We start from the raw sequence: 12,407 nt of genomic DNA, 5'->3' as shown, positions 1-12,407 counted from the left end.
TCTTTGTGACTGCTCCACTTCTCCTGCAGCGCAGGCAGACACACGTCTATAAACAAGCTGAATATTGTCCTTCCCTTGTTAGTTGACATTGTATAATCTAATTGTCAGTATGTTGACTCACTAAATGTTGGCATTGGGTCCAGGCCCAGCACTAAATATGACAAGAAATTAGTTTATTGTTGTATAAAATTAACAAAGTACACGTAGACTGTAGTGTAATTAATTACTGTGAGGAAAATCGTAAAGTAAACATTCTGACAGGCTTCTTCTACTGCATTTAAATCTCATATTCGTTGTATTTGTACTTCCTAACACCACATATTACTTTTTAATGTCACATCATGGACCAACATCCACTTCCTGAAATAACACTGTGGCTTTCAATCTGCAAACGTACAAAAACAACATAAATTCAAACAGCCTCACTCAAGAGTGAGAGGATTGAACATGAAAACATATATCAGCTTGCGAATGCCTGTTCTATCTCAAGACTCATTCCTGGTGTGTGATCACACGTTCTGTAAGTGTGTGTGTGGGAGAGCTGGTGGATTTTGTTTACTTTAGAGGAAAGTGAAATGCCGGGGTCGCCTATATTAAAACTGACAGGCCCATTTGGAAGCAATCATCAAATGTGTCATGGAAAAACCGCTACGTCATGGTGCAAGGGACGTCAAGAATTTGCCAGCATCAATATTTTTCCTTCGAGGCTGGCAATGGATGTCGTTTTGACTGGGCTTATGTACATCAGGTTCTTCTCGACAAATCTTCTGGTCATTTTTCTGCAATAAGAGGAATAATTAACTCTCTGTTGTTCCTCTCACACATGATCCAAAGTGTAACGTGATCGACAAACAGGGACAAAAGAGAGGAAGAGTTTTATCAGTGTCACCTCCTACAGATAGGAAGTTCAGGTAATTAGCCACACTCACCTCAAGCGAGGGCCAATATCCTGTTTGAAGAGACCACTGTTCTGACTCACTGATCCTGAGGGCAGCACACACAGGCCCTACAAACTTTGGGAGACCACCTTGGATGGTATGATGGGCAAAGGATCTAATCTTCCTGCCTGAATAGCTTGCATCCTCCCACCAGAGACATTATCAGATTGATCAATGATTTAAGCCGTAAACATTCCTCGACACACAAGCTTGTTCTCAAAGCTTTCCCACTAGAGGGACAAATCTTATCAAACCATACTGTATAAAAGAAGAGGACATATCCATTGGGTTGTGGATTAAAGTTTTGAGGCCTTCAGTCTGACATTTTGGCCGTCGCCATCTTGTTTTTATTTTTGGAACCAGAAGTTTCCATATTTGAAAAAGAGACTGCTTAGTTACTAGCTATTGCTAGCTAGCTTGGTTAGCAAGGTGCATCAGTAATTTTAAGTGAACAGCAACATCTTGGAGTATCTTTTAGTCCAACCGAACACTTAACAAAACAGTTTATGATTACCAAAATGTTCCAAAAACTCCAACAACATGAACTGAAAATACACTGTGAAAGGCACAACCTGCTTTTTCATTGATTTTACTTTAAATGGGACCAGAGTTTTCAAAACAAACACCATGCTGTATTGAAGAAGACTTGAAACTCAGAATTTAGACTTTAAACTCTTAAGGAAAATGTTTGCTGAGGAAATAAATTAGGTACGAAGTAGGCTAATTTTCTCATAGACTTCTATGCAATCAGACTTCTTTTTGCAACCAGTGAAGTCACTCCCTGCTGGCCATTAGAAAGAATGCAGCTTTAAGGTACTTATGCATTGGTTTCACTTTTCTTGAATATTACACTTTGACTTTCCCCAGCGAAACAACTATGCTATGACATATTATGCACATATAACACACATATTGCTAATCACATCATCACAAGGGTCAGTTCAGTAGATGAGATCTGGTATTGTTGGCCAGGTGGAAATGCTATGCTGGTGAGTAGTAGGCTACCAGCCTAAGCAGGGATAATCTGATTTGTCTCACTGACTGCAGCCCTCTGGCCTCTCCTCCCCTCAGAGGATCAAACACCTCCCTGGCCATTAAGGATGTGCGAGGACACACACACACACACAGACTGGTGATCCCTTCATAGGTTCTTAATGCAGAGTGCTGATCCAGTCATCTCTTATGACGCTGTTGATGTGCACGCTCGAAAGTAAATCCCTGTAGTTCCCCAGTGCCACTGACATGCACGCTACCACTCTGGGAAGAAAAAAAAACTGAAAGAAAGACAACTAGAATAAACATGACATAAATGAGTCACCCACAGCATCACCACAGCAATTAAGCACAGTTTGAACCAATGAAAATCAAAACCCATGCTCTCAACTTAATCCAATTTTTACTTATAGCAGCTGGACTCCCCGTACACTAACCGCATTGAGGTACTCACCACAAACACACTCAGACATCAAAATACCATCACCTCACAGAACAGCCTCTTGAATAAATGTTGAAAATAACAAAGCGGCCACCTTTAACAGTGGAAAATAATATTTATCTGAGCGCCGATTGCTGATACCATCAGTAACATGTCCTGTAAAAGCAGCTCCCATAAACACACCATGTAAACACTGTGATAGTTTTAAATGGGACGAACACTGCACTGCAGAGACATCCTCCTTTTCTGCAGTGGTCTGAACACTTGTGTCCTCCTCAGATGTGCTTCTTCACCTCGCACACAGATTGACTGACTTAACTATTTAACTTCTTCATTTTATTTCTTCATGCTTGTCTCTGGCTTCCCCACCCTGATACTTTGACTACATATAGTTCATCATTCGCTGTTGATTGTCATAGCACCACCATAACACCAGATAGATAAGTTGAACTTTAGGCCACGGTATGATGTCACTGTAAACCCGAAGTGAGTGTTTACAATATATTCTTTTATTCACTTAGTTATACAGAAATGTGGCAAGAATGGATTTTGCAATGGCAACGACCCTACAAACTTTACAAAACATACTATAAATCAACTCAGCATTTCTGCAGTGGTGGAAAAAAAGTATGTGGATCCTCTACTTGAGTGATAGTACAGTAACACTACATTGTAAAAACTCCATTAATATAAAAAAAAATAAACAATGATATTATGAGCAAATATTACTTAAAGTTTTTTGAAGTAATCATTTTACAGAAATTCTGCCCCTGTATTGTAATAAAGAACATTATTTATACTGGTGCATCAGTGCATGAGCAGAATTTTGCTGTTGTAGCTGTCATGGTGGAGATATTCTAAACTGCTGAATATGTACTTAGGATAGTTTTGTCTACTTATGCCACATGTCCACGACATGATAGTGATGATATTCTAGCTGCAGTGGAAAACAAAATAAAGAAAACAACCTGTTTTCCAAAAGTGAATTGAGTTGAGTCAAGCCATGCAGGTGAAATGAGGCTTCAGTTACATTCCACCACTGGGTTACCCTAAAGCAATGCAGGTCACTAAGCATATTTTAAAGATCCCCTCCAGACATGTCTTATGACATGTCAAAATATTGTTCTTTACATAATAATTTGTAAGTGTTTCAAAATCTGCACGTATATCATTCTGCATAGTGAAGCTTCAACATCCAGATGGAGCAAAAATAGAGCAAAACACATGTTTGAGTGGAGGAGTCCACATTGTCTTCACTATCAACAGTCTCTACTGGAGGCGGAAGAGGTGTGACGACTGACAAACACATCATTTCCGCCATGACGCCCTGATGCTGAAGTATATTTGCCTTTACTCTGTCACACTGTGCTTTCATGTTTCTCACTGTTGACTGTCCACAATAGATGTCCTGGTTCACGCAACATAGCCATCACTTTTGCATATAAGAATACAAAAGGAAATTATTCTGTTCTCTGTCTTTGGGACAATAATGACATTACAATAAATGGGATAAAGCTTAAATAAAAGGCCGGTAGTTGTAAATCTTTTTAGGAGAGAGTGCACCATAGATTTTAGTAAAGGTAGGGGGGAAGGGAATGCTCACTAAGCACCTAATCCACCACATTCTTGTTAGGGGTCCGAGTCTGAATTCAGGCTGGCTTCAATGCCATGCACGGCGATAGGAGGGGTTGCAAAAGGCTGAGGTAATTGGATTGGAATACGGCATTGAGTGTCAGACAACAAAAGATATCCATCTCTCTCATGGCCGTTCAGCTCTTTTGTTACTGGCTGGAATTTATTTGGTCATTCACTCTACTCTTCCAAGCCCAGCGAGGACAGAAGAACAGGGGCAGGCCACCAGGACTGGCTCAGTCTGGTGGTCTCGCATGCGGGCCAGTGGAGTCACAGCGCCTGTGCAGCCGCTGTGCGAGGATGTGTGAACCAGGGATCCCCCAAAGCCCAGGGGTCATTTGTGTGATCATTACCATAATCACATTAAGGCTGCAGGAGATTAGCACCATGGCCTCAGAGGAGAAACTCTGTCTGTGCTCCATGACGACGACTACAGACCATGCTTATAGGGAACAGTGAACACGCTGCTTGGATACCTAGTAGCTGTATGATAGATGGTGGTGAAGTGGAAGAGCTGGATAAAGCACGGAGGCATCCTGTCTTGCTTTGTCCTTGTGCAGAAGATAGTTCGGCCAAAATAGAGACATACAACATCTATTTTAACAATACCACTTGTTAAAATTCTGTATGCACATCCGGTATAAATATGTTGACACAGGACAATACTTTTTGAATTAATGTTATGGTGCTTAAGTTATGGTCAAATCAGATTTTTACCACCACCACTCCCCCCCACCACTGTCATCATACCTACACAAGCATCACCTCTGGGCAGGTCACAGGGCACGGCAGACGGGATCCCCCGCCTCAAACCATCTACAATCTCTAGACTCACATTTGGCTTTTGGCATCAAGGAGAAAAAAGCTCCCTAGGGTTAAAAACTTCTCCAATTAACCCTAATTACCCAGAAAGAGCATTTCAATGAAGCCTGTAACCTGAGATGTCTATCAGTCCCACAACTGAGGCAGGCGGGGAGGAAGCCGTATCTTTCATCTTGAAGTTCAACCACAGGAAACGCGACATCTGAATATTGACAGCGGTGATTTAGGACTTAGAAGCTTCTGTCTGTGGATATAAGTATAGTTTAGCCCAATTCTACATATATTAGTGCTCATAAACAAGGTATTTCAAGGCAACTACTTAAGTACATATCCCTGCAGAAGCTACAATACAAATCTTTGTGTCACTGAGGCATCTAAACTCAAGATAAGATAAGATTTCTGCTTTGCTGTCTCGATAAAAACAATGACTTACAACAAAAAAGGGGAGAAAATTCCAGACCTTTCTGCTTATCAGGTCCAAACACATACTGGAGAGATGGGTGACACCCTCATAAACAGCTATAAAGTGTGATGGTGAAACATTACGTAGTTACTGATTGATACGGTCCTCTCTCTGCAATGCCGCAGTTCCCAACTGTGTTTCCTTGATTGTGACCCATTGCATGACCTGTGTAATTGGTCCACACAAATCACTAACCACAGGGGCAGAGGGGGTTCCCATCCTCTCACATGAATGTTTGTGTGTGTGTGGTTATGTGTGTGTATGTGTGTGTAGTCACTGATCCAGTTCACAGATTACCTTCTTGCAGAGGTACACCCGGCCACAATTGCCCTCCGACACCAAAAGGATACCAGGGAAATAATATATTTCAGCAGTCTATCAGCCTATTTTTATGTGTTAAGCTATAAATCCGGTCAGCAGGGATTTCATTAAGATTATAATATCCATCTTGGCCATAAATTAGTGTTTTATTGTTTAAAACAGCCTTAGATTGCAAGTCATTTAAAATGTGTGACATTCCTCAGGCAGGCATAAAACCTGCAGGTCTGCCACTCTGGGGCACTGTTGTGTGCACTCCTGATAACAACATGTTGTTAACTTTCACATTCAGAGTTTATTTATATTCCTTAAATTAAAGTATTTCAGGGCAGCAAAAAAAATGGGCAGATAATAATCATTTTCTACTATGGAATGTAATGCTATTAACCCAAGGTTGGCATTACATGAGGAAAGATGCCTAACATACCTTTCATTTAACGAAATGCCCTTGACTAAGCTACTGGCCTTGATGCACGCTTATTTTGCAGTCCAAATCATTTAGCATGTTACCAAATGGCAGAAATGTAGAGGAGAGTAAAACCAGCTAAACTCAGTCTACCCTCCTTTTAAACAGACATCAATCTTTATGAGGTAAAATACTAAGTATAAATTGTGGTGAGTGTAGTATGCAGCTAATGCAGGATGTAGGAAGATAAGGTCTTTTAAAGGTAAATTGATGCTTTTCTGAAAATCTAATTCATTTATGTTTAGGTTTGTGGTTATGATGACTTATGATTATCAATATAACTGCAGATCAAAGTTTATTTCCTTTTTTATTTTCCACCACATCCCTGCCAAAGAGTCCTTATGGGTAATCTTGAGTGTATGATTATACTCATAATGTGAGAGGGGCGGGCTCACTGTGCCCTGCTCATGAATATGGAGGCTCAGGGCTCTGCAGACACTCCCTCTCTGTTGAACTTGTGCAGCCAGCTCCAGCTCGGGCCAGCAGTCAGTCAGTCAGTCAGTCAGCAGTGGGCTCGGCTGCCGCATGGCCACTGTGTAAACTTTCTTCAACAACAAGGGGAAACTGTTGGATAAGGAAGAAGAGCAGACGCTCGGAGAGGTTCAGGGACATACTAGGAAGAGGTCTTCTATGAATCGGGAACCTGTGCTCCGCTTATCAAAGTGTTGTTTTCCACTCGTGCATGTTTAAACCAGAGGAGAGCTCTGGTGCCGTGTGTCGGCCAGACGACTAGTAACAAACGAGTGGCAACAGCAGTCCGGAGGCATGATTTTGAGACGGGGCTCAGTCGTTGCTGCCTTTTTACTGTGCTTTCTGGCCAAGGTATGTGGATTACTTCAGGCAACAGTCACTCAGTTCAACTGTTTGGATGTTCTTTGATTGCATGTGTGTCGTTTTTTTTTATGCGCACGGCTATGCTAACATTACATGTGCCTCATGCAAAAAAAAAAAAGTGTCCAGTTAGCTTGCTGCAAGTGCAAATAATGCGTGGTAACCAGCAGCGGCTCAGTTTAGTGTTGTTTTATATAACGAGGTCAAAGTTTTCCATTGCATTCACTCTTCTGTCCTCAACAGGTGTCAGAGGGATCGGGACAATTCGAGCTGCAAATCTTATCGATGCACAATGTTAACGGAGAGTTGGTGAACGGCATGTGTTGTGATGGCACACGGAACACGGCGGATAGAAAATGCACACGGGACGAGTGCGATACGCTTTTCAAAGTTTGCCTGAAGGAATACCAGTCGAGGGTTTCTGCTGCAGGGCCCTGCAGCTTCGGAATGGGATCTACGCCTGTCCTCGGAGGGAATACCTTTTCTTTCAAGAGCTCTGTCAGGAATGACAAATCCAGGATAGTTTTGCCCTTCAGTTTTGCCTGGCCGGTGAGTTGGAGACTTAAAAAACATATTTCTCGACCCGCTCCTTTCTCTCCCCCCCCTTCTTCTTCTTCAAGAGAAAATGTTTGTTTGCAGGGCAGTTATGTGCAATTACTGTCCGTCAGTCATTCTCACTCCCTCTCTTTCTGGTAGTTATCTCTGTGAATTATCCTTTTAAAGAAGGACCCCCTGCTCTCCTCATTATCTGCGCCAATTAACCAGGTGCAGGTATTTTTCTCCATTAGACCTGTCTGTGGCTGCTTTAAATGTTAGATCATGATAAAACCTCAGTGTTCGAATGCAGTGGGAAATCTAAAAAAGGTGGGGAAATTATAATCTACTGTTAAAAACCTTTAGACACCATTCAAAACATTAAAAAGCAAATAATTAAAGATAAAGATCCATTTTAGCTGATTCCCTCTTCTATAAATCAGTTGGATACTACTTTTTACAATGCATTGTTGAAAGGTCCCTCGTAAATGTTTTTCCCTTGTCTCTCTTCGATTCCACAAATACAAAATGTTGAAATAAAAAGGTGGGTGAGCTGCGTTCTCCCAGATTTCCTCCTCCTCTGCCTCCTTGGCAGCTGCTCATGTTGCACAGTTCAGTAACTCCAGAGTGAAAGCCCACTTTCTGGTTTCCTCAAGTGTCAGCTCTTCTTCATAGAGTAAATAAATGGGCCTGACAGGCCTGTGGGAGAGTTGTAGCTCTGTGAGAGATATGATTTGCCATGCTGGAGCACATTTCGATGTAGTGAAAAAAGTAGGACTGTTGCACAGACTGACTGGCCCCACAGCTTGGCCCGCAAACTCCTCCACTGTGCCTGATGGGTGAAAGGCACAGTTTGCTGGTATGTGTGTGTCCAATTACATCAAGGCTATTTTTACCTCAATCTTGATGGAAGTTCTTGTTGTAATTTCAAGCAGCAAAGGCCTCAAACAGCGCAAATAATTGGAAGAACTGGAAGGTCATGTGCTATTTCTTTTTTAAGATGTACATTTTATGTGTGTTACCTGTGGGGCAGAAAAGATCACTTCGATTTGTGTTTTCCCCTATGATCTGATCGCCAGTAAAACAATGTTCTCAGCAGGGTAGCAAGCAATTTGATATGGTCTGTATTTTTTATTTGCTCTCCACTTAGACACTGGCGCCTCACACCTTTTTTTTAAAAGACAAAGGTTTCTGTTTATGTTCACGCCATGGCAGCACTAACTTGGCATGAAAGCTCGGAGCCAGATTAGTTTCATCTTACTGGTTGAAAACAGCTCTTGCTTGAAAACAGCACTTGTTGACATTGAAATGAAACCTGTTGCCATTTCAAGTTCGAGCACTCTTTTTTTTTTTTTTTTTTTTTCTAACAAAATGTTCAATTGTAAATGGCTGACATGTTCTAGACCAAATGGAGATGTTCTTGTCATTTAGGGGGGCAGGTCCATAGAAATACCAAAACTAGATTGTTCTATTGGCAGTGAAAGAAGATGTATCTGTAAGAAATTTCCCATTTGGATAAATTAATTTGTAGAAAACAGGAATTTGGAGCAGCCAGGCTGAGATTTGGGAAAGAACAGAGCTGCTCGTTAGATTCTCTCATCCTTCACTTCAAGTGCTTTACTTCAGTGCACATTAACAATCGTCAGGTTAGGTATGATATCACTCTTTGTCCTTTTCATCAGTTGATTGGCTGTTGTGGACAGATGGCAGTGTGGTGCAATTGGGTTGTTGGGTACTCCGAGTTCACGAAGCTTTTCCCCCCCTTCATCCTCTCTTGTGAGCTGCATGAAGTTGGCCTCTTGTCCAGGCCAAGGGCTTTGTTTAAGTCACGCTCGGTTGGACCCCAGGCATTTCATCGCTTTAACCTTGCCACCCACAGTAACTGCTGCACTTAATGAGGCTACACACATGTGCTTGGATCAGGTAGGGCAAGAGCCAGGCATCTGTCTGAACGCCGTGGGCCGAACATCTTTAACATTAGCGCATCGTTGTTTTAAAGCCCTGTATGGATTCGCCAATGTCTGCTTTTATTCCACAGAGAAGTGAGGGCCCTCACAGTGTATCAAGCAGGGACAATGGTGTGCCCTCAGTGACTACAGTGAGGATTACAGAGCATAATAGAGGCAGTGCAGCTGTAATGCCAGCGCAGGGCAAGCAACAGGAAGCAGTTGTAGTAGACTCAGCAGTGGTGAAGTTGGCTCTCAGGCAAACTGTGACCTTGCCTCTGTAGCCACCTCAGCATATTTACCCATGTTGCACCAATACAAGGAAAAAGAAGAGCCTTTTTTAATTGGATTGGGTCAATCCTTTAGAGGTTTGATTGAGCTTCAAGCACTTCACCTCCCAACTAGCACAATGCTGACATGTTCTCTTACACCTGGGACTTATAGACATGGCTGTGATTGATTTGTTGACAAGTCAGAGCAGTCTGAGAACTGGAATCAGGTGAGTTGCTGAGCCTTGGGGGTAAGCGGTGCCGGCAGCTGTGGGGGTAATGACATGTTTGTTTTATATAGTCTGCTCTGATGTGGCAGTTAAGTGCAAATTACTCAAGTGAAAGAGGGAAAAGAAGCATGTTCTTTCTTTTTTTTCTCCTCTCTACCTCACCCTGTCTTTGACTTTAATAAGGACTTTTTCCAGTGAACTTGCAGTGTTGTCAGTGTGACGTTACATAAGGGCTTCTGAAGCATCACCGATTCGCTGTATGGAAGCAATACATGCATAGAAAATGCATTTAATTGGGCATCACCTGTGCCCTGATTTTGTTTTCTGTAAATGGTTAGTAACCCTTGGAAAACAAAAGATAACCGTGTGATGTTGCGTTCAATGCTTTATTTGACTTTCATCCATGGTTTGATCTTATTTGTGTTGCAAGAGATCCAAAATCTGTTTGCCTTGTCTGTTATTTTAGTTGGCAAACAGTGAGATTCTTTCGTCAGGGTGAGGTTGTGCTGTGTCCCTGTGCTGACTTACCTCTACAGGTTATTTAATAGGCCGTTGATTATACAGTCTTTCTCCAACACTTGTTGTGATGAGAATCTCTTTGGAAAACAATGCATTCCTTCCTTCCCTCCCCAGTCCATCAGTGCAGACTGTGGCTTTGAAGTTGATTTTGAGAGTTGTCTTTTCATGGCTGAAAGTTGGGTTTTATGGCAAACAGGGGTGTGTTAACCTGGCAGTCCCAATCATTGGTTAGATCTATGTTTGATACTATTGAAGTGATTGACTCAGGAAAACTGATACAGAAGGTCAACATCCCTTTGACTGGACTGTTTACATTTCCTGTGTGCTGAGTGTAGACCTAGACCGGTCTAATCTGTTGTGCCTTGCCTTATTTAGACCTTTGGCTTTTGCCTGTTATTCCCTGGAATTTACCTCTGCTTTTATTTTGTTAGATTACCTTGTAATGGTTCATCAGATGACTCCATTTTCAGTTGAAGGCAGGATGATAGTTGGTGTGTGTGTGTATGAGGAAAATTCCCCTACTGAGAGGATTCAGTAGTGTTCTTTGGCAAGTCATTGTGATTCGAACTGGAATGATCTCTATCGCTTGTGTTACTTGTCTGTTGGACAGTGTCTGCTTGGCCAGGAAAGATAAGAAGACATATGGCCACACTTATTGCACTTGGACGAGTGTTTGTGTGTGCGTGCGTGTGTGTGTGTGCGTTTGAGGGAGTGTGTGCTCTGCAGTTCAAAGAGAAGTTGTGAGTCAGCTGGGAGCCTGGGAAAAGTGAACCTGGCAGCGGCAGACGGTTCCAAGCTGATAACCGCCGGGGAGTTATGGAGTGTTAGTGAATGAGGAGTCAGGCAGTATCTCACTTTCTGGAAGCAGTTATTTGGTCTGAAATTAAACATCCCAATAATGGCGGGGCTACTTATTAGATCAAGCCATATTGACGTTGTTGCTGGATAATCCAAAGCCTGTGGATCTTTGGATGTAGTTTACTTGTTGTGAACAGCAAGTTTCAGACAACAGGTGAATGGTAAACACTGTTATCTAAAGAAAACGATGTTTCAAAGTTTGGTTTAAGATTTGATGGTGTTGGCTTTCATCAAGATTATGTGATCAGTATGTAGTGATGATGATGCAGCAGCAGTAGCTACCATGTTGAGGCAAGCCCAAATCATGCAAGACATGGGTGTGTTGTGCTGTTTTTGTAGACGTGTCTTTCAAGGATTCAGCCAATAACCAATTAAACTTTATGCCTTTGTTCCACCACAGTGATTTAATGATTTTTTATTTACCACAGCAGACCGAGACACAACGTGAAATTTAATTGTGAAGCAGGTGAACCAGGCTTGTTGCCAGGCTTGTTGATGCTTTCACTTGGCAGGAAGCCATTGTTGCTCCCAATGTATGCTGATAGGCAAGAATTAACTGTAGTAGAATTCAAATTTCAGTTTTCAGTTTCAACATTTTTCTGACTTCTCCTAATTCTTATTTTGGTCACAACCGCGTCAGTTTACTGTCGCAACGATGACTAATATTACAATTTTGTGCATGTTCATTCATGATGCATTTGAATTCCCGTTCTTAAGATGAGCTCACCACACTCACTGCGTCATATACGTGGGATTTGTTTTGGGTTGCCAAAATCTTTAATCCAAATAAAAGTAATTTCATGTCATAATAATTACATATATCATGTAGCATGTTTTCTGGTAATTCAACAAATAAATAAATAGCCACATGCTAAAGGCTGTTTTTAGCCTGTACTACTGTGTGAATGAAATACTTGACAAATGAACAGTATTTTCTCATTAATTTAAAAACTTTAATGCACAATGAACATAAGTCTCAAGTGAACTTATGGAGAGAAAAAAAGAGAACTAAGCATCAGATTTCCTGAGAAATTCAAGCTTTTGTTCAATATAAGCTTGTTATTATTACTTCTGACGTGCAACTGTGTATCACAAAATCTCAATCTGTGATTTCATCACCATAAAATTCTATTGAAAGATGATGGA

The 12,407-nt window shown here is 41.6% G+C and overlaps 1 protein-coding gene across 1 annotated transcript in view; it reads left to right on the top strand.

Annotated features, from left to right (window-relative positions):
• The first annotated feature begins 6,578 nt into the window (after window positions 1–6,578).
• The window catches only part of jag1b (jagged canonical Notch ligand 1b), a 29,095-nt gene continuing 23,266 nt past the window's right edge, over window positions 6,579–12,407 (top strand). Inside the window, exons 1-2 of the mRNA XM_059359225.1 lie at window positions 6,579–6,896; window positions 7,149–7,454. Coding sequence (XP_059215208.1) covers window positions 6,840–6,896; window positions 7,149–7,454 — 363 coding nt within the window. The 5' untranslated portion in view covers window positions 6,579–6,839. The remainder of the gene's footprint in view (window positions 6,897–7,148; window positions 7,455–12,407) is intronic.

Source organism: Centropristis striata, chromosome 20, assembly GCF_030273125.1.
Source record: "Centropristis striata isolate RG_2023a ecotype Rhode Island chromosome 20, C.striata_1.0, whole genome shotgun sequence".
NCBI classification, from domain to species: Eukaryota; Metazoa; Chordata; class Actinopteri; order Perciformes; family Serranidae; genus Centropristis; species Centropristis striata.
This window is presented reverse-complemented; position numbering and strand designations above follow the sequence as displayed.